Source organism: Scyliorhinus torazame, chromosome 8 (assembly GCF_047496885.1).
Source record: "Scyliorhinus torazame isolate Kashiwa2021f chromosome 8, sScyTor2.1, whole genome shotgun sequence".
NCBI lineage: Eukaryota > Metazoa > Chordata > Chondrichthyes > Carcharhiniformes > Scyliorhinidae > Scyliorhinus > Scyliorhinus torazame.
In genome coordinates this window covers 191,628,287-191,651,286 of record NC_092714.1, presented here as the reverse complement: position 1 = coordinate 191,651,286, position 23,000 = coordinate 191,628,287, and the positions used below count along the sequence as shown (strand labels likewise).

At 48.7% G+C, this 23,000-nt stretch overlaps 1 protein-coding gene across 3 annotated transcripts in view; it reads right to left on the bottom strand.

Annotated features, from left to right (window-relative positions):
- Positions 1 to 23,000, bottom strand: part of LOC140428312 (pleckstrin homology domain-containing family G member 4B-like) — a 263,637-nt gene that overhangs the window by 9,924 nt on the left and 230,713 nt on the right. For 2 of the 3 annotated variants that reach the window (XM_072514651.1, XM_072514649.1), the window contains exons 20-22: positions 17,809 to 18,036; positions 13,191 to 13,408; positions 6,997 to 7,061 (exon numbers count right to left, since the gene is read on the bottom strand). In XM_072514651.1, the coding sequence (XP_072370752.1) occupies positions 7,017 to 7,061; positions 13,191 to 13,408; positions 17,809 to 18,036 (491 nt within the window). In that variant the 3' untranslated portion in view covers positions 6,997 to 7,016. The remainder of the gene's footprint in view (positions 1 to 6,996; positions 7,062 to 13,190; positions 13,409 to 17,808; positions 18,037 to 23,000) is intronic. The other variant, XM_072514650.1, reaches the window with a different exon arrangement.

Genomic DNA, 23,000 nt, shown 5'->3' with positions numbered 1-23,000 from the left:
CCCCGGTGACAGATCCCCCCGCCCCCCCCCAAATCAGGGCGGCCGCGGACTGAGTCCCATCCGCCACTCTGAGCTCCAGGCGAGTGGAACCATGAGTGAACCACGCCGGCAAAATCGCCGTGGGGGCCTCTTTCAATGGCCTCCGACCGACGCCGTGTCGACCGTGCATGCCCGATTGGTGGCGATTCTCCGGTCCGCGGGAGCGGCGTCGGATCCGATCGCGGGTCTGACGCCCATTCTTCACCCCCGCGCCGAGCGCAATTGCGGCTCCGAGAATTCCGGCTAAGGTATCCCAATGACCGGAGAATTACGGCCACTGTTAGACTATATGCAGCCATATATTTATTTAAATTTTGATTATTGTGACTGGGTAAGGTCAAGTCGCCATAGTTCCGGATGACCATCGGCAGCTTTTCACTTTGGGGACGGGGGGAGGGAAGAGGTGACTGGTGGTAATTGAGGATCACAGCACCTCAGGCGAGGGGCAAGGTTGAGAAGGCGAGCCTTCATGAATAACCTCAGTAGGTACAGGAATTGAATCCATGCTCCTGGCCTTGGCTGTGTCACAAACCAGCAGTCTAGCTAAGTGAGCTAAACCAGCCCCCGACGAGCTGGAATCTAAATGTATCTTGTCTAGTACTGCTTTCTTACATCTTTTCTTCCTTCTCCTTTGAGGCACGATCAATTTGGCTGGAGACGAAGTTGAATTCAAACTGAGGTTTTCTTAGCATCTGAAGTGTGGCCTCCTACAGCAGCTGACGAAATGGCTGCGAGTTGAAGGCCACGCATATTTATAACCCGGCTCCTGGGCGGAGCTAGCATGCAGGGGCCCAGGTGAACCTGTAGTGCAGGTTCTACCGTACAACCCTTAATATAGGAACACAGTGGTTTACCACATTCACCCCCTGTTAAAATTGAGTCCGGCGGGGGTGGTGGATAACTATGTACAATTCGCAATCTTTAATATTTACAGAACAGTGAAAAAAAAATGTCTCTGGTCATCCGGTGGGCCGGTCAGAGTTCAGGTGGTCCAGCGCCTTGATCGTCCTCTGGGATCGACGAAGTGGAGCCGGCGATGTTGATGCTGTCATGGTCGAAGTTGGCTCCGGGAGAGTGCCGAAATCCTCTTCATCAACGGGGGTGGGCAGGGGGAGGACGGACGGTCCTAGGGGGGGTGATGGGGGCGGCAGGGGAGGGGAGGTTGGCGCCAGGGGCAACGGGGATGGTGTGGGGGCGGAACATCCTGGTGCCAGGTCCCTGAGGGAGACGGTATCCTGGCGGCCATCGGAGAATGCCACGTAGGCGTACTGTGGGTTTGCGTGGAGCAGGTGCACCCTTTCCACCAACGGGCCCGCCTTGTGGAGCCGCACATGTTTACGGAGAAGCACGGTTCCCGGAGCTGTGAGCCAAGTTCGGAGTGATATCCCGGATGTGGACTTCCTGGGGAAGGCAAAAAGGCATTCATGCGGTGTACTGTTAGTAGCAGTGCAAAGTAATGAGCGAATGGAATGTAGTGCATCAGAGAGGACCACTTGCTAGCAGAAGGCCGGGAGATTTTTGGACCATAGGGCCAGCTGGATGGCCCTGCATACCATCCCATTCTCCCTTTCTACCTGTCCGTTTCCCTGGGGGTTGTAGCTCGTCATTCTGCTGGAGGTGATACCCCTGCTGAGCAGGAACTGGCGTAGCTCATCACACATGAATGAGGGTCCCCTGTCACTGTGGATGTAGGCGAGGAAGCCGAACAGAGTGAAGATAGAATTAAGGGGCAAAATTCTCCCCCAACGGCGCGATGTCCGCCGACTGGCGCCCAAATCGGCGCCAATCAGACGGGCAGCGCACCGCCCCAAAGGTGCGGAATGCTCCGCATCTTTGGCGGCCTAGCCCCTCAATGTCGGGGCTAGGCCGGCGCCGGAGGGATTTCCGCCCCGCCAGCTGGCGGAAATGGCGTTTGTTGCCCCGCCAGCTGGCGCGGAAATGCGGTGCATGCGCGGGAGCGTCAGCGGCTGCTGACAGTTTCCCGGCGCATGCGCGGGAGCGTCAGCGGCCGCTGAAAGTTTCCCGCGCATGCGCAGTGGGGAGAGTCTCTTCCGCCTCCGCCATGGTGGAGGCCGTGGCGGGGGCGGAAGGGAAAGAGTGCCCCCACGGCACAGGCCCGCCCGCGGATCGGTGGGCCCCCGATCGCGGGCCAGGCCACCGTGGGGGCACCCCCCGGGGCCAGATCACCCCCCCCAGGACCCCGGAGCCTGCCCACGCCGCTTGGTCCCGCTGGTAAATACCAGGTTTAGTTTACGCCGGCGGGACAGGCAATTTCTGGGCGGGACTTCGGCACATCTGGGCCGGAGAATTGAGCGGGGGGTCTCGCCAACCGGCGCGGCCCGATTCCCGCCCCCGCCCAATCTCCAGTACTGGAGACTTCGGCGGGAGCGGGATTCACGGCAGCCAACGGCCATTCTCCGACCCGACGGGGGGTCGGAGAATGACACCCCTGGGCTTTAATGACGGTGGCAGACGTCAAGTCGGGGCATGGGATGGCGAAGAGAAAACGGGAATATTCATCGATCACACTGAGGAAATACGTGTGTCGGTCGGAGGAGGTGAGGGGGCCTTTGAAATCCACGCTAAGGCGTTCAAAGGGGCGGGAGGCCTTCACCAGGTGCGCGCGGTCCGGCCAGTAGAAGTGCGGTTTGCACTCCGCACAGACCTGGCAGTCCTTGGTGATCGTCCTTACTTCCTCGACAGAGTAGGGCAAATTTTGTGCCTTAATGAAGTGGTGCAACCGAGTGACCCCTGGGTGACAAAGGCTATCGTGCAGGGCCCGGTGTCGGTCTACCTGTGCGCTGGCACATGTACCTCGGGATAGGGCGTCTGGGGGCTTGGTGAGTTTGCCAGGACGATACTTAATCTCGTAGTTATAGGTGGAGAGCTCGATTCTCCATCGCAAGATTTTGTCATTTTTTATCTTGCCCCGCTGCGTGTTGTTGAACATGGAGGCTACCGACTGTTGGTCAGTGAGGAGAGTGAATCTCCTGCCGGCCAGGTAATGTGTCCAATGTCGCACAGCCTCAACGATAGCCTGGGCTTCCTTTTCGACGGATGAATGCCGAATTTCGGAGGCATTGGAGGGTGCGGGCAAAGAATGCCACGGGCCTGCCTGCCTGGTTAAGGGTGGCGGCAAGGGCGACGTCCAATGCGTCGCTTTCTACTTGGAAAGGAAGTGTTTCGCCTACAGCATGCATTCCAGCTTTGGCAATATCAGCTCTGATCCGGGCGAAGGCCTGTTGGGTCTCTGCCGTCAGGGGGAAATGAGTGGACTGTATGAGTGGGCGGGCCTTGTCCGCAGAGTTTGGGACCCACTGAGCGCAATACGAGAAGAACCCCAGGCAGCGTTTGAGGGCCTTGGGCCAGTGGGGGAGGGGAAGCTCCATGAGGGGACGCATGCGGCCGGGATCGGGCCCCAGAACTCCGTTCTGGACCACGTAGCCGAGGATGGTTAAGCGGTTTGTACGGAACATACGCTTCTCCTTGTTGTACGTGAGGTTGAGGAGAGTAGCAGTGCGGAGAAATTTAGCGAGGTTGGCGTCGTGGTCCTGCTGATCATGGCCGCAGATGGTCACATTGTCTAGGTAAGGAAACGTGGCCCGCAAGCCGTACCGGTTGACCATTCGGTCCCTCTCCCTTTGGAAGACCGAAACCCCATTGGTGACGCCGAAGGGGACCCTAAGGAAGTGATATAGCCAGCCGTCTGCCTCGAAGGCGGTGTATGGCCTGTCCGATTTACGGATGGGGAGCTGGTGGTAAGCGGATTTCAGGTCCACTGTTGAGAAGACCTGGTACTGTGCAATCTGGTTAACCATGTCAGATATGCGTGGGAGGGGGTACGCGTCGAGCTGCGTGTACCTGTTGATGGTCTGGCTGTAGTCCATGACCATTCGATTTTTCTCCCCAGACTTAACCACTACCACTTGAGCTCTCCAGGGGCTGTTGCTGGCTTCGATGACTCCCTCCTGAAGCAACCGCTGGACCTCGGACCTGATGAAGGCCTTATCCTGGGTGCTGGGTGTTGAGTCGAAAACCGTGGAACTCTACGCCTTGGACTGTGAGCGTGACCGTGCAGTACCCCCGGATCGCTACGCGATGGGATCCGAAGGCCAGAGAGATACTTTGATTGATAGGGTGTATCTTAAGGGAGCAGTGCCTTACCGTATTCGGGTGTACAAAGCTCTTGGTGCTCCCGGAGTCCAGTAGGCAGGAGGTCACGTGGCCGTTGATTTTCACGCTGGTGGATGCGTTGGTCAGAGTTTGTGGTCTGGACTGGTCGATTACCATGGATGCGAGTCGTGGTTGATCGTCTGGTAGTGAGGCGGCCGCTGCGTCGGGCTTCTGAAACGCCATTGGTCTCCGTGTACTGCGGGGTGGACAAGATGGCGGCGCCATGAAACGCGCACGTGGCCTGGGGAGGAGGGGAGGATAGCGGCGCCCATTATCCGTGACCGGGGGGCGTGGGGGCTGCCGCTGAGCGGGCCTGGTGCGGGGAGAAGATGGCGGCGCCCATTGCTCGCACATGGCCTGGGGTGGAGGGGAGGATAGCGGCGCCCATTGTCCATGACCGGGGGGGGGGGTGGGGGTGACCGCTGCCGCTGAGCGGGCCTGGCACACCGCTGCGTAGTGGCCCTTCTTCCCACAGGCCTTACAAAGGGCAGCGCGGGCCGGGCAGCGTTGGCGGGGGTGTCTTTGTTGGCCGCAAAAATAGCATCGGGGCCCCCCGGAGATCACCGGCTGGCGCGTAGCGCAGGCGTACTGGGTGGGTAGCCCCCCCACTGGGGCGGCTGCCTGTGGGGCCCATGAAGCGTAGGAGGAGTGGGCTGCGCGGTTGGAGGCATAGGACTATACATTGCACAGGGCAATGTTTTAGTCTGTGCGAGGTCACGCGTGGCCCCTTCTAGGAGCCGCTGCCTGATAACATCAGACCCAATCCCAGTTACAAAAGCGTCCCTCATAAGGACATCTGAGTGCTCCTTAGCTGTAACATCCTGGCAGTCACAGTCCCGAACTAGTGGGATCAGGGCCCTCCAGAAGTCCTCGATTGACTCACCAGGTAGTTAAGTACGCGTTGCGAGCGCATGTCTGGCGAAGAGCGCGTTTGTCTTCTGCTCATAACTCTCTTTGAGTCGTGTCATAGCGTCAGCTTAATTGGGCGCATCCTGGATCAGCGGGAAGATTTTAGAGTTGAGTCTGGAGTACAAGATTTGAATCTTCTGGGCCTCTGGAACAGGGGTCGGCGCCGCATTGATATACGCTTCAAAACAAGCTAGCCAGTGCTGAAAGTCCTTTCTGGCGTCGCTTGCGTGTGGATCCAGCTGCAGTCGATCTGGTTTAATCCGAAGGTCCATCTTCCGAATCAGATACTAATAAATTGAGGCACGATCAATTTGGCTGGAGACGAAGTTGAATTCAAACTGAGGCTTTATTAGTATCTGAAGTGTGGCCTCCTACAGCAGCTGACAAAATGGCTGCTAGCTGAAGGCCACGCATATTTATAACCGGGCTCCTGGGCGGAGCTAGAATGCAGGGGCCCAGTTAAACCTGTAGTGCAGGTTCTACCGTACAACCCTTAATATAGGAACACAGTGGTTTACCACATCCTTTACACTCTATCAGTACCTCCTGAATTCTCCTGAATCTTCCGAAATGCCATTTTTCAGCCAGCTGTGGAGTCAGCTGCAGGACACTTGTGAATCAGTCTCTGGAGATGTGTCTAGTCTCACCTCCACTCACTTCCTTCATTTCCCTTCTCCCCCACGTTTGCCAAATTGGGAAATCAGAAAAAAGTTGACGACACAAGAAAGCTAATATATAGAAAAAGACCAGAATATGTCTGCAGTTTTCCAGCTCGATGGAAATCAGAATGAGGGCTGGTTCTGTCAAAGGTTAAACAAGAAGTGCATCCAACATTTCAACTCTCATCCAATGATCGTGGCTAAATTTGCTGGGGATTTCCTTTCATTTCTTTTTGCAGAGCATCTGTGAGCTGTTATATATTGGTATTTACAGGGATTTCTGTAACTGAATAGTTTTTAAAGTTGTTTGTGTGATTAGCAAAGCAACACTTCCATCATCCCCTGGCCCAGTCACTGGTCACACTGAGACTCGGTAAGCTCAGTTCACATTTAAACTCTTGCCTTCTCTCCTTAATCAGACTCCCACACCCCCACCCACACTCTGTCTCCCATCCACATCGGCACACTTCTCTTTCCCCTTACCTCTGTTCATGCTGGTATGCCTCACTCTCCTCAAATTTAAACTGGCATTTAATTGTCACCAATTCAAGTTTGCAATCCGAATTCCTCTCAATGCCGTTGTGGGCGTTGGCTACTCCAGGATATTGATGCCCTTGCGCATGTGGGCAGGAAGTATCTTATGAAGCTAAGATAAGTTCCTGCCCATGGGAAGGGCGCTATGACATTTAATGCCCTGGAGTAGTGGCAAGCTGGAGTTGGGAGCAGTACTGAGGGCAAAATGTGGCACTGAATAGGGGGAAGCTGGGCACTGTACTGAAAGAGTGGAGCTGGGGTCAGTGTTAGTTTTCATTCATTGATCTGAAACTGCTTGCTGCTTTGTGAAACAAATGATTGGCATGGATACATCCTGTGCAGTATATATGATAATGGATGTTCTGTTTATGGAATTGTAGGGATAATGGGTAGATTTTCTGCCTCTACCAGTGCATGTCCCTGCAGCAGGATGAGCGAGCTGCCACCAGAAAACACACCGCTGGGGGAGACGGGGATGCGGCAGGAAAATCCCGCCCATAGTTTAACCCTTAAGAAGATTGGGCCAAATGTTTTTGAAAAGGTTTATTGTTACTTGTGACTGCACAGGTGATGCTCCTTATGAACTATTCTTTGCTCTTCTATTCCCAAGACACACTGAATAAATTGTTTCTGTGGAGCCACCCCGATAATTTGTGATGATCTTTTGGGTGAAAATATTTACCAAACTGGTTCTCCAGAGCATCAGACAGCTGTTGAACGGTTCACAGGCACTTCTGACGATTTATCCTGGATCAAAGTAAAGCAGTCAATTTAAAACTAAATATAATCAAGCTAACAAGAGTCAATCCTTGCTATAAACATACCCACAGTGATTTTGCATGTCTACTTATGTACACTTATGTATACATATACAAGGCAATTATAATCCAATGTGTTAGTCTGAAATCTTTGGAGTAAGTAATGATTCAAATAAATTTGAGAAAAGAAAAATATTGAGTTAATCTCTCAATTTTATACATGAGCCAAGATCTTCCAGAGTATCAATGTAAAAGTCTTCAAAACACTCCAAGTATGAGGCCTTCGACAATTGGGTTCTTGGCCTCTATAGGTTCCTACAGAAGACAGCCCGCTGGACAAAACCCTACATTTAGATCTATTTTCTGGGAAAGCACATGCTTCTCAAGATAAAGAATTTTGGTAAATATATTGCACAAGAAAAAATGTTCGCAGTCAAATCATATCAGTCAGACCATAAGATGTTAGAGCAGAAGTAGGCCATTCAGCCCATCCGGCCTGCTCCACCATTCAATGAGATCATGACTGATCTGATAATCCTCAACTCCACTTTCCTGCCTTATCCCCATAATCTTTGATTCCCTTACTGATCAAAAATCTATCAATCTCAGCCTTCAACATATTTAATGATCCAGTCTCTACAGCCCCATAAGATAAAAAAATTCCATAGATTCACCTCTCAAGAAAAGAAATTCCTTCTCATCTCGGACTTAAAACTCCATTCTCTGAGGTTATACATAGAAACATACATAGACAATACCAGAAACCATTTGGCCCTTCGATGCTGCTCCGCCATTTGTTAAGATCATGGCTGATCATCAAGTTCAATACCCTGATCCCGCCTTCCCCCCATATACCTTCATCACTTTAGCCCCAAGAGCTATATCTAATTCCTTCTTGAAATTACACAACGGGCGAGATTCTCCGACCCCCCCCCCCGCTGGGTCGGAGAATCGCCGGGGGCTGGCGTGAATTCCGCCCCCGCCGGTTGCTGAATTCTCCGGCACCGGAGATTCGGCGGGGGCGGGAATCATGCCGCACCGGTTGGCGGGCCCCCCCGGCGATTCTCCGGCCCGGATGGGCCGAAGTCCCGCTGCTAGAATGCCTGTCCCGCCGGCATGGATTAAACCACCTCTCTTACCGGCGGGACAAGGCGGCGTGGGTGGGCTCCGGGGTCCTGGGGGAGGCGCGGGGCGATCTGGCCCCAGGGGGTGCTCCCACGGTGGCCTGGCCCGCGATCGGGGCCCACCGATCCGTGGGCGGCCCTGTGCCGTGGGGGCACTCTTTTCCTTCCGCCTTCACCACGGTCCCCACCATGGTGGAGGCGGAAGAGACCTCCTCCACTGCGCATGCGCGGGGATGCCGTGAGTGGCCGCTGACGCTCCCGCGCATGCGCAGCCTGGCAATGTCATTTCTGCGCCAGCTGGCGGGGCACCAAAGGCCTTTCCCGCCAGCTGGCGTGGCGGAAATCAGTCCGGCGCGAGCCTAGCCCCTCAAGGTTAGGGCTCGGCCCCTCAAGATGTGGAGGATTCCGCACATTTGGGACGGCGCGATGCTGGACTGATTTGCGCCGTTTTTGGCGCCGGTCGGCGGACATCGCGCTGATTACGGAGAACTTCGCCCAACGTTTTTGCCTCAACTACGTTTTGTGGTAGTGAATTCCACAGATTCACCTGGGTGAAGAAATTTCTCCTCACCCCAGTCCTAAACGGGTTACTCCTTATCCTCAAACTATGACCTCTAGTTCTTGACTCCCCCAGCATGGGGAACATTCTTTCTGAATCTAGAATTATGCCCTCTGGTTCTAAATTCTCCCACAAGGGGAAGAAACCTCTCAGCATCTACCCTGTCAAGCCCCCTGAGAAACTTATATGGCTCAATAAGGTTAACTCTCAATTTTTAAACTCCAATGTGTAGAGGCCCAGCCTACTCAACCTCTCCACATAAAAATATCCCTCCATACCCAGGATCAACCTGGTAAACCTTTTCTGGACTGTCCCAATGCCAATATATCTTTCCTTAGAAAGAGGTATCAAAACTGTTCACAATATTCCAGCTGTGGTGTAACAAATGCCTTGTATAGTTTTAGCAAGACTTCCCTATTTTTACATTCCATTCCCTTTGAAATAAAGGCCAACATTCCATTTGCCTTCCCTATTATCTGCTGAACTTACATGCTAACTCTTTGTGATTTATGTACAAAGACCCTTCATGTATAAATCCCTTTATGCTGCAGCTTTCTGCAGTCTTTCTCAGTTTAGATAATATTCAGCTCCTTTATTCGTCCTACCGAAGTGCATGATCTCACAACTTCCTACATTATATTTGATGCATGTATCTGTGTTTGTTAGCTTTGTATGATATAGTTCTGTTTGAAAACTGTAAATAACATGAAGGGGACATATTCAATTCTTATCAGTACAAAAAACACAAAGAAATGGTTCAACTTCAAAATAAAAACTCTTTATGGAAAGAAACCATAATGTGTCACCCAGATTTCAGTTCCTTTACCACGTTTTATTTTCCAGCCGAGTGGAATTCAGCTTGAACCAGACAGACCTCTTCTAAATGATTCATATGAAGTTTAGAAGCTATGGGGCAGCCACACAGATGCAATTATGTTTGCTGTTCACTGCATTTTAGGTCAACCCTTAGTGAGATACGTTTTAATCTTAGTAAGATGTGTGGGATGACAGTTGTGAGGCATGAATCATTTCCTTCTTGACATCCACTCCCTGCTCATCATAACCACTTTGGCATTGGGTAATTGATAGTGCAATTGAATGTAAACTTCAGCGGCCCACTCTGCAAGCATTGCCAATTTACCCTGAACAACTCAACTATGCCAAAGATCACAGCAAGAATATCACAGACTTCTCACAAAAGTGTTCTAAAGGAGGCGAATAGCCCTTGGGTGGGATTCTCCGACCCGCCAGCCCTGTTTTCTCCATGGCCTGCCCCCGCAAGCAGCGGGATTCTTTGTTCCCGGAGCCGGCCAATGGGGTTTGTGGCCACCCCCACGCCGTCGGGAAACCCGCGGGCATGGGTGCACTGCTGGCAATGCGGAGGATCCCACCGACAGAGAATCCTGCCTTTTGTCTTCATAATCCTTCATTTATTTTCAACACCAGAAAAACCCAAACATTTATTAATGGGATACTTAACAACTAATTCTAGGTTAATATGTCCTACCCGCTTTAGGCATGCCTGCAGAACTGACATAAACCAGGAGGATAACATAAAGGAAGGCAGGTGTGAAGCTCTGCACTGCCAACCAATGTGCCAGTTCTCCATTTCCAACCCAGAAGCTGTATTGGGGTGCTGAGGTAATTCATGAAGGCCAGCCTTCTCAACCTTGCCCGTCGCCGGAGGTGTGGTGATCCTCAGGTTAAACCACCACCAGTCAGCTCTCCTCCTCAAAGGAGAAAGCAGCCTCTGGTCATCTGGGACAATGGCGACATTACCGACTTTACCTTTATTGGGGAGTAACAAGGCAGACGGGTAGTCAATCATGGGGAGGCATGGTAGCACAGTGGTTAGCATCATTGCTTCACAGCTCCAGGGTCTCAGGTTCGATTCCGCTTGGGTCACTGTCTATGCGGAGTCTGCACTTTCTTCCCGTGTCTGCGTGGGTTTCCTCCGGGTGCTCTGGTTTCCTCCCACAGTCCAAAGATGTGCAGGTTAGGTGGATTGGCCATTCAAAATTGCCCTTAGTGTCTGAAAACATTAGGTGGGGTCACTGGGTTACGGGGATAGGGTGAAGGTGTGGGCTTTGGTGGGGTGCTCTTTCCAAGGGCCGGTGCAGATTCGACAGGCTGAATGGCCTCCTTCTGCATTTTAAATTCTATGATTCTATGATTCCATTGTCAGAAGCTGACTGAAATTTTCCAATCAGCCTCGAGGTCCCTGGAAGCTTCAAGGAACAGGGCAGCTACCTAGAGGTGACTTCACAGACCAGGAAGTCAGTACTCCATTGGCAGGCATAGGCCTGTCTAACTTCAGCTGCAGCCAGAGGCCTCCTTTCCACAATGGTGGCCTGGCAACAAATTTAAAAAAGCTTGAGAGGGAGCATCTCAAACTGGCAGTACCCTCTTTCACCGACCTTGAAAAGCTAGCTCCTGCCTCTTCGTTGCTGACAGGCCTCCTAATAGCCCCCAGCTTCGAGGGTCCATCTGACATCCTTAATTGGGCAGCGAGCCTACCCTCTGGCCAGTAATTCATGGAAAATCACAGCTGAGTGGCTGCGTCCCAAGCAGTGTGGCCTTCTGACACCATTTGTACCTGACAGCGTGCGGATTCTTGAAGTCTGTGGGAAATTCCTGTCCCAAGTCTACTTACATTAGATTGATTAATGAGTCTCAGAAGAAAACAGCCATCCTTACAAGCCAATGGCTGAATAATAAGGTGGAGGGGGAGGGGCAGGGGAGGGAGCATGGTGTTGTGGATGGCTGGCTATCCCTTGGAGGCAAAGTCAGCGCTGATTTTGGCACCCCTTCGTGTATTATGCAGACAAGCTTGGGAGTGAGTAAGAATGTTGCAGAGTAGGGGTGGACAACTGCCCTATTTTACATTGACTCTCCCCACCCTGTCAAAAACACGCCCAGCCTAAAATCCAGTCCCGGATTTAACTCATGTGGTTGTATTTTACACCAGTTATATTTCTTTTTGCACCCATGACTCTGGAATATTTGCACCACTGCTTCATGGAGCAAAACTGTATTATTGTGTTTTAATAAGTAACATTGAATGCCCTGTTTTATTTCGCAAGCTTCCCTTTAAACTACACCAGCTTCTTGAAAGGAAAATTTAGAAAGTGGGACATTGGAATAACAAGTAAACATTAAAGACGAGGGGCGAAATTCTCCGGTATCGGCGCGATGTCCGCCGACCGGTGCCAAAAACGGCGCAAATCAGTCCGGCATCGCGCCGCCCCAAAGGTGCGGGATCCTCTGCATCTTGGGGGGCCGAGCCCTAACCTTGAGGGGCTAGGCCCGCGCCGGACTGATTTCCGCCCCGCCAGTTGGCGGGAAAGGCCTTTGGTGCCCAGCCAGCTGGCGCGGAAATGACATTGCCGGGCGGCGCATGCGCGGGAGCGTTAGCGGCCGCTCACGGCATCCCCGCGCATGCGCTGTGGAGGGAGTCTTTTCCGCCTCCGCCATGGTGGAGACCGTGGCGAAGGCGGAAGGAAAAGAGTGCCCCCATGGCACAGGCCCGCCCGCAGATCGGTGGGCCCCGATCGCGGGCCAGGCCACCGTGGGGGCACCCCCCGGGGCCAGATTGCCCCGCGCCCCCCGGAGCCCGCCCGCGCCACCTTGTCCCACTGGTAAGAAAGGTGGTTTATTCCACGCCGGCGGGACAGGCATTCTAGCTGCGTCTCTTCAGCCCATCCGGGCCGGAGAATCGCGGGGGGGGGCCCGCCAACCGGCGCGGTGCGATTCACGCCCCGCCGAATCTCCGGTGCCGGAGAATTCGGCAACCGTCGGGGGCGGGATTCATGCCAGCCCCCGGCGATTCTCCGACCCGGCGGGGGGTCGGAGAATCCCGCCCGAGATTCCAAACACATTAGATAAAAACAACAGAAAAATTAATTTGAAACAAATCGAACATTGAAATTATCCAGATGCTTCATTATGCTCCCCAGAGAAGCTGGTTATTCAAAGTAATGCCCAATGCAGATTTACGGCCATGCAGATAATGAAGATCAATGGTTCTTGTCTGTAGTGAGGTAACTGACCTTAGCTGGGGCAACAATTAGGCTAAGGACTGAAAAAAGTATCAGTTTCTCACTCTTGATTGATGTCCTGTGACATTTATTGCAATGTTAATCATTCTAAATATATGGCGATGGCAGCATCACGATGAGCTGTCATGGTTATTGAATAACTTGCTGATGCCTACTTGTAGGGGTAATTGCCTGAGACCCAGAACAAGAACTGCTTCCTATGCAATTGTACCCCAAGATCAGTCAGCACCTTCCAAGAAGGGTAGAAACTTAGAAGGAAAAATAAAATTGCCATCAATTTGCTTAATTTTGAATGGGAATTTGGCAGCATTTTTTGATCCACTGCATGGGACACAGGAAATGATAATGCAAGGATCCATCTGAAATAACACACTTACTTTTTTGATCAGATTTCCAAATGGTAGTTCTTCCTTCGGCAGTGATGAAGGTGCACAGAGTGAGCATGGATCAGAACTGAGTTTGTATGATGCTGAGCACAAAGAAATCACTTCCTCAGTCTCTCCTCCAGTTAGGGAAAGGTTGCTCTGTTCAGAACTGCTGAAACCGCTAACACTCTCCGTAGAGTTACACTGGGAGGACGTTTCCGAACTCTCAGCTGAGAATAAAGAGAGAAGCTAAGTCACACTATCATCAACCTGATCCTTCAAGCTGCCTCTGGAGTATTCAGTAAAAACACCTCACATAGCAAGTTCTTCCTACAAAGACAATGGGAGCGATCTATCGGCCTCGTCGCGCCCAACTCAGGATGTGGCGAGGCCGGTAAATCCCGCAAGAGATTTGCATATTCAAGAGAGTAGTTAGTCTCACTTGAATATGTATACACCGGGATCTAGCAGCCTCACCTTAGAGATCCCATGCGGACGCATTTAGCACTAATTTCCACAAACGTGAACCAGGCGGACCAGCACTTTGGGGGCAGGGGGCTCACCCAGGCAATCAGGGCTCCTGGGTGGTCGAGCGCTGGGCAGGGTGGTACCCTGACACCCCAATGCCACCCAGACATCATGGCAGTGCCACTCAGATAGTGCCATCTGGGTGCCACCCTGGCAATACCAGAGTACCCAGGTGGCACTGCCAGGCTGGCAGGGGTACCACTAAGGTGGCAGGCTGGCAGGGGTACCAGCAGGGTGGCAGGCCAGCAGTGCCAAGGTGTCGAGGTGGCATCTCGCCTGTGCTGGGGATCACGCCCAAGGTGCCCTGTCTTTATGAGGTAGGGTGCGGGGTCTCGATGACTTCTTAATTGGTGAGTGGGGCATTAGAGAATCCCGGAGACTGTGGTGGAGTGCCCATATGTCTTCCTGCACGAGCGAGCGGAGCTGCAGGAAATGGGACTAAGTGTGGCATCAGTGGGGCGTTCCTCGCCTAGACCCAGAAATGAGGCAGAGTCCTGTTTAATAGTTGGGTAGTTCTTGCTGTTGCCAGCACCGGGAAACACTGGGTACACGCGCCTGACAGGAAGTCTGTTTCATTTCCATTAAATCACACCCAGTGAGAATGTTTGTCACACATTTCCATTGATTACTCCATTTATTTTGGGATTTACTGGAATATGAACAAGTTATCATAAGGGAAAATTTCCTCCTTATTCTGATGCAAACTTGATGAGCCAAAGAAAAGCTCAGAAAAACTGCGTTCTAGGTTTTTACAAAATTTTTCAGTGACTCTGCAACTCTTCCACCAAGGTTAAAGTAGATGATTGATGGAACGACCACCGCCCCCCCACCCCCCGCACCCACATCTGTAAAAATTTACCTCCAATGGAAATATGTGATAAACATTCTCACTGGGTGTGATTTAATGGAAATGAAACAGTGGAATTAATAAACGACTGATCATTTCGCGTCATAAAGATATTAAGCCCATGAAGAACAAGTAGCATTAGTGAAGCTTGCAAAATCGTGGCGCAGTGAGACTAAGACCAAAATTCTCCAGCCGTTCGTTGGTGGCAGGATTCTGTGGTCCCGCAGGGAGCATACCCCCACCCACAGGTTTCCCGGCGGTGTGGGGTGACTTCAATAGGAATTCCCATTGACAGCAGTGGGAGCAAAGAATCCAACCGCCAGTGAACAGTGTGCTGTCTCTCACTGCCAAGAAACTCATGGCCGAGAGGCCGGGGAATCCCAGAGAATCTCACCCGTGTTAAATTCAAATTTCACCATCTGCCATGATGGGATTTGAACCTGGATCCCGAGAGCATTACCTTGGCTCTCTAGATCACTAATCGAGTGAAAATACCACCGCGCCACCATCTCCACAACTTCATTCTACCAATGATCAGTTTGGTAATCTCACTTTCCTGCATTCTCGATCTGAGTCTAGAACACAGAACAGTACAGCGCAGTACAAGCCCTTCAGCCCTCGATGTTGCGCCGACCTGTGAAACCACTCTAAAGCCCATCTACAATATTCCCTTATCGTCCATATATCTATCCAATGACCATTTGAATGCCCTTAGTGTTGGCGAGTCCACTACTGTTGCAGGCAGGGCATTCCACGCCCTTACTACTCTCTGAGTAAAGAACCTACCTCTGACATCTGTCTTATATCTATCTCCCCTCAATTTAAAGCTATGTCCCCTCGCGTTAGACATCACCATCCGAGAAAAAAGGCTCTCACTGTCCACCCTATCCAATGCTCTGATCATCTTGTATGCCTCAATTAAGTCACCTCTTAACCTTCTTCTCTCTAACGAAAACAGCCTCAAGTCCCTCAGCCTTTCCTCATAAGATCTTCCCTCCATACCCGGCAACATTCTGGTAAATCTCCTCTGCACCCTTTCCACCTAGGATTCTCTGGGAAGCTAGGGAGGAGATTGCTCTAATGTGAATTGTGTCAATTAGTGATTCGATAGGCCAGAAGGATCAGACTGACGAAGGTTGTCAAACTTCAGGGATTGGCCTAGAGTCTCCAGGAATTGAAGATCAATCTCCAGGACACTGAAACCTGGAGAAAAATCATCAGGGCATTGAAAAAGATTGTTTATTTTGTAATTTTCTTTGAAAATGTCTTTTTACCAGACACAAAAATATTGATAATGAGAAAAAAAAGACTGTTTGGCTGGCAGTCAAGCATCATCCAAGTGGGTAATGAATCCTTTTGTTTTAAAATTGCTGTAGGAAGGCAGCTTGTCTCAAGGATAGACCTGCTGGTGACTAATGGCAAGACCATGGGGGCAAGTCCTTGGTGAAACTTCTCAGGAAAAGATTTAATCACACTTGGCACCGTAAAAGTAACATCGTCTGTACTATGGTGCTGGGTTGCTACATTATATAACATAACAGTGGGCTGTATAAACTAACAGAGATCATTTTGGCTTTGAGCAATATTTTAAGAAGTGAAGCTGGGTCAGCGGCCACTTGATTTCTCCCCCGATCTTTACTTCGACCCACTTCAATGAGAAAACACAGCGAGGGCTCATGATGGAAGGCATGGGGGTAAGGAGGTGGATAAAGAAGACGAACAATGGAAGGAAAAAGGAAGAGGGAAGACCGAGTGGAGGGAAGCTGAACCTTGTCAAGCCCGCATGAAAATCTCACAAACAAGGATGTTAGAGGGATACCACATTGTTTACTGGAAGGGAGTGCATGAAGAACTCCAGATGCAGTCGGTAGAAATCCAAGTGGAGCATGAGCACCTCACAGGTGATGGGCTTGGGAGTGGGTGGTTGAATCGAGGAACAGACTTCTTCATGAATCTGTTAGCTTTTTACCTCTGGGTTGCTGACCTGCTGCACCATTTGGTGAAGGCAGGTGGGTTGGAGACAGTTATAGGAATGTGCTGGACTGCTATTTAAATATGGTGTCAGTAAATTTGAATCAGTCAACTGAGGTGAATGGATGGATCAGCTACTGGCCTGTCAGGAGAGTTGGAGAGGAAGTTTCATAGAATACCTACACTGCAGAATGAGGCCATTTGGCCCATCGAGTCTGCACTAACCCTCTGAAAGAGCATTTTACCGAGGCATACTCCCCCACCCTATCCCCATATCCCCACCTAACCTGCACATCATTGGACACTAAGGGACAATTTAGCGTGGCCAATCCACCTAACCTGGACTGTGGGAGGAAACCAGAGCACCCAGAGGAAACCCACGCAGACAGGGGGAGAAAGTGCAAGCCACACACTCAGCCACCCGAGGCCGGAATTCAACCTGGATCCTTGGCGTTATGAGGCAGCAGTGCTAACCACTGTGCCACCAAGTTGGCTGTCCATAATTAATGAGGTTCCAAACGCAGAATCTAGCGTGGGACCCCGCCATTCTGGCTCGCAGAAAAGGCACCACGGGAGCCACCCTTCACCACACTTATCGCAAAATGGAAGAACTCCACCTGTAGAATGGATGGCTGGTCTGGAATCACCTATTTTACACTATTGCTCAAAGCCAAAATTACCCCAGAGAATGTTGATAGGAGAACCTCCTAGAATGGTTCCAAAACAGAAAAGCTTAAGTCTAAAGTTCCAGCTCTCTGACGTTCCCCATTTCCTCAGATCTCAACCATAGGTTATTGGATAGAGTACAGCCCAGTAATGAGGGGTTCCAGGAGGGAGGATTGACAATGGTGTGTGCCCATCCTCCTACATGTAGAAAAATATGCATGATCAGATTTATTGGTGTCCTACTTCCTCACATCTCCCATTCTCTTTTCATTTATAGGAACTATCTCTATCTCCCTGTTTAATTTCTACACTTCATGTACTACTACTCCACCAAAAAAGTAAGTGAGCTCTTGCAATATAATTAAGTGATAGGATGCAACATCTGTTTGAGTAAACTCCTTCATCTACTTAGACTGTCAGCTTAACCACAGCACCAAAGATCAAACCCCTGTTCTGCCAATCCTCTGTTCGACAAAGGGTGCTTGGTCAAAAGCACAGTATGGTGTCTTATTATCCAGATGTTTAACGGCATTCCTTGCCTGATGATGTGGACATCCTTCCTCCCAAAGAATGCATCAGCTGAACATTTTGAAAATGACTTATGATCTTGTCACTCACTCATAAAAGGTCTTCCACTAGGGTCATTCTCCAGGTCATCTTCCTCAATGCGTGTCCGTGTGCTATAAAAACAGTTGTTGATGCCAGCACTGCTTCTTGTAGTCGATGGTGAAGAGGTGCAAATGGGCATATTGAGGGAACCAATGCCAGAAGACGATGAGGAAGACTGGCTCCCTGAAGAGGAGGCACTACCATTGGAGCCTATGGAATTTGGTCGCTTGGTCTCCTCTGGAACAGACACAACTAACAAAGTTGGCTTTTGAACGGAAAGAGAGAATACATGGTATTGCAAAAATGTAATTAGCACAAAAAGTTAGACTATCTACTTTGCAGAATCTTCTTCATCCTATGAATAATATGCATTCTCCATGCAATAGTGAAGTTAATCCAGGTTTGCATTGGTTCTGGGGAAACCATGTACTAGGTGGATTTGCATAACACTATTTTCACATCAGATACTTTGGGCAGAATGCATTTGGCATCCTGCTGCTATGCCATTACATACACCCGGAACAAAAACCTGCTGAAACTCTTCAATAAGGTACTTAATCAATCAGGATCCGAAACCTAATTGCAATAACAATGTGCCCACTGCAATGTCTGAGGGGGAATTCAGGAGTAATTTGTGGAGGATGTTATTTAAACAAAGAAAATCCTACGAGGTTAATAACCCATTTTCCTTCATCCAACATCCTAGGTACGTTATAGGATGCTAAAAAAGTAATGCAGTGATTTGAAGAAGGGAACAACCTTCTCGAAGTACAGAGTAGGTAATAAGTTTGAAGGAACATAATGATGTTATTTCATGTAGTACTTTATAAATGTTATCAATTCAAATCTAATTTAGAATTGGTGGAATGGTCTTTGATGTGCCATGAACATCTACTTTACTGTTACTGTTCTGACAGCGGTTTGCCCAAGATCCAAAAACTTGCAAAATAAATAACTGCTTACTCTTTCAAAGGGATTGGAAATGTTTTACATAATAAGACACCACTCTACAATGTCTACAGGGATTGGTTGTCACTTAAATTCAGCATTGTGAAGTCTAGCATTGTCCGAGCCTGGTATAAAGTGAAGTTCCCCACCAATGGACTGAATCATTCAGAGAGGGCCAAGCAGGTTAAGGTGGCTCCGGTGGTCTCTGTAATGTCCAGTAAGTGGGATACAGTGTGTAAATCTTCCTCAAACCTTTCAGGAAAGTATGCTAAAGTTGTTCGGGAAATCAAAAAGGAAAATCAAACTCACAACAGCGAAATTGCACTGGTTGACATTAAAATTACTGAGGGGCCTACTGCAAAAGTCCACAGTCTTTCAATGGGAGACCCACTAAGCTAAAGAGCGCCAATTCCTTGGCTGTTCAGCACCCAGACAAAGGATGGACTGGGTGAGACTGAATGATGCCTGTGTGGTCCCAGGCAGTGACATTAACCAATACTATCTGAAGTTTGGTACTGTTCAAAGTTGGAATTGTTCTGTACAGGCAAGGTGGCAGTGGGAAGATAACCCATTTGCTCTGCTGATGTTTATAGTTTAGTCTTTTTATTGGTCAGCACTGTTAAATCTTTGCTGATCTCATATTTTGCTTGGTAAACTGACCATAAGTAACTGTGTTTTTTGTCCAATTTATAATCCTGCTTTTCAAATAATTTGGTTTTTCAAAATACAGCAGATCCCATTGAGGCATTATGGTGAGCAAGGGCCAAACGTCTGAGGCAAATGTGACATGCAGCAGTATCAAGTTTGTGGTAACAAAGAACATAAAGGTTACTCATGAAGGTAATGAAACCAGTTAATCTGTTCAATGCTTGAACCATTTGGCAAAATTATGGTTTCAGTATTCATTAGGTGCCATTAGATATTTTGATGTCAACATGTGGGATGTGATACTTGTCCTTTAATCCAGAGGATAAAATGACCGGAATCCAATGTACAAAAAAACCCAGTAATTTTATAAAGCAACAATAACAATATGACACAGTAACACACTGATTATTTTAATCTACAAGGTGTGCAGGAATACTAGAGCTTGCATGAAAGACAAGGCTTAAGAGCAGAGAAAGATATTCCTGGCAGGGGAGAGTTAGCTGCAGATCCAGAGTGGCCACTGTGTATATGTAACATGAGTGTCATGTCTCCTGTGGCACCACCTTAAGTATCTGACTTCCAAGTATCTTTACGCAGCAAGTACATATTCCCAGGCTCAGATTAATTCCAATAATGTATGAAGGTTGCTGCTGAAAACAGAAAATATGGACAACATATATAAAATAATAAATTCCTCTTGGCCATAAAGTTTTTTTTCTCAGAGAACTAAAGAAAAGAAAATGTTGAAAAAAATGACTATGAAAGCAAGATTAGTTTTTAACAAAATTTACATCAGTCAATGATCATAGTGCAGTCTTTCATAGCAATACTCTAATTTATTCATTATGAATGAAGCTTTATGCTTTCTACATTTTAGTGAACATGTGCATTTCTCAAGATATAAGCAGCACAGGGTGAATAGTGAGGAATTATCATTTTTCTATTACGGTCTAGTGATAGCAACAATCGCATCAAGGTTAGCTGTGGCACAGGTCAAATCCATTCCGAACATCCTTGTATAAGGCACCTTAACCTCAGTCACAGGTTATTGCGTGGCATTTCAAACTCTAAAATTGTTCTTGTGGTCTTACAGGACGCTCCCAATTTGATGGCAGTTATTATTCAACCAAAACCTTTTTTTGCATCTTTGTGTTTTTACCACAGCGAGATTACCAAAATTCCTTTTTCCTGAAAGTGCTTGGAGGGAAGGCTTTGAACTCAGGTCCTAAAGGCAAAAGGACAATGTTCTGACACACTGCAGAAGCCAGTCCCTCACAGAGTTCGGCCACCCTCCGTGTTAAGCTCATACCTTTCCCTTTTGTGATGCAGTCAACCGATCTGTCACTGATGGCTGCTTCGCTAGGTTTGATGTCCATAAATGGCTTACTGCCAATGCCCATAAACACCCTCGCCTGCATCTGGAGCTCTAAAGAAGGAATTTCAACATCGACAGGGACTGTTTTACATTTTATTAATACATAAGCTTATTTTTAAAAACTGATGAAAAGAAACAATTTTCAGACTCTCAAGAGTGATGTAAAGATTAGTTACTTGCACCCAGCAGCACAATCCATGCCAGTTAGTGGACATCCTGTTATAATGGGAGAGTTAAAGCAGGCACCAATTCTCTACTTTCACTGATGTTTGAACGCAAACATTTAGCCTGTGGTTTCTTTTCAGAGATGATTCGTAACAAGTGCCACAACAGACCCATGACGAGATTTGCAGGTGAAAGCACTTCAGACAAAAGCGTCATAACTTAACGGGCTTGAAATTAAAGATGTCTGGAGTAAATGATCTTCTATTGGTGAATGTTAGTGGAAAAACTCAGATTTGCAGTCTCACTAATCTCTCAATGTGAGCAAATGTATGTCGACTGTCTTCTGCAGTCCAATTACATTGCTTTAAATATTTCATATTTATTTCAGTACTTAAGGTGACCCATTGCTGTCTGCAGGAGAAGCATTGGAGATTAATTTACAATCCGATTTCTCTCATGGAACTTAAAACTTTGGAGTGAATCAGAGGGCCTTTTGGAATCTCCTGAGGCATTATTTCATACTTACTCCTTAAATTTTAGGAATAAAAAGCATTTTTGGTTCTGTATATTTCCTTTACTCTTGCAGAAAATATGCACATGATCACTAATGAGGTGATGAGGGATAAGGCTTTGGCAGAGAACAGAAACAGTGGAAGGTAATTGGAGCAAACAACAAAGTTACCATGGCTGGTGGAGATTGCTATAATGAGGGATGGGATTGATGGGAGGGATGTAAATGGCCACAGCAGGATGGAAACAAACATAAGAACATAGGAAATATGAAATGAAAATGAATGAAATGAAAATCGCTTATTGTCACAAGTAGGCTTCAAATGAAGTTACTGTGAAAAGCCCCTAGTCGCCACATTCCGGCGCCTGTTCGGGGAGGCTGTTACGGGAATCGAACCGTGCTGCTGGCCTGCCTTGGTCTGCTTTCAAAGCCAGCGATTTAGCCCTGTGCTAAACATCCCCTTAGCAGGAGCAGAAGTCGGCCATTCAGCCCTTCGAGCCCACTCTGTCATTCGGTGAGATCATGGTTGATCTTCTACTTCAATGCACGGGCGACACAGTGGCACAGTGGTTAGCACTGCTGCCTCGCGGCGCCAGGGATCTGGGTTCAATTCCGACCTTGGGCGCATGTCTAGTGTGGAGTTTTCACGTTCTCTCTGTGTCTGCGTAGGTTTCCTCCGGGTGTTCCGATTTCCTCCCAGAGACCAAAGATGTTAGGCGGATTGAATATGCTAAATTACCCCTACAAGGGGATACAAGGATAGGGTGGGGAATTGTGCCTAGGTTCGGCTGCTCTTTCAGAGGGTTGGTGCGACTCAATGGGCTGAATGGCCTCCTTCTGAACTGTGGGTATTCTATAACACAATTTCCCTGTCCATTGATGTTTTTAATACTTGGAAACCTATCAATCTCAGTCCTGAACATGCTCAATGACTGATCCTCTCGCTGAGACAAAGAATTCCAAAGAGTCATCACCCTTGAAGTGAAGAAATTCCTCCTCTTCTCAATGCTCAATGCCCTACGCCTTATTCTGAGACTATGTTCCTTGGTTCTAGACGTCCCAGCCAAGGGAAACATCCTTCCTGCATCTACCCTATTGAACCTTGTAAGAACCTTTTATGCTTGAATGGAATCACCTCCCATGGATGGTATGGAAGGGAATGGGATGAAGATGGAATAAAGGAATAGTGTGGGAACAATGGAATAGTATGGGATGGGGATGATATAGAAGAGGTGGATGAGATGTTACATGCGGAACAATGGAGGAGACAATTACTTCATAAAACGTATTCTTGAAAAGCTATTTTCTGTGCTAAAATTGATAGATTCACTAAATTTGAAAAGGTTTTGGAAAAGCTGTCAGGTGAATTAAAAGATTACATCAACATTTATTCTATAGATAAAGAAGATAATAACAATCTATTCCCTCCAGAGTTTCTAAACGGTTTAACTCTAATAGGTAGACCACTACACAAACTTAGAGTCGAAGGAGGAGCCAATATAATGTTACTTTGAAATTTAAATCCTAAACAAAGACTTGTCATGGAACAAGATT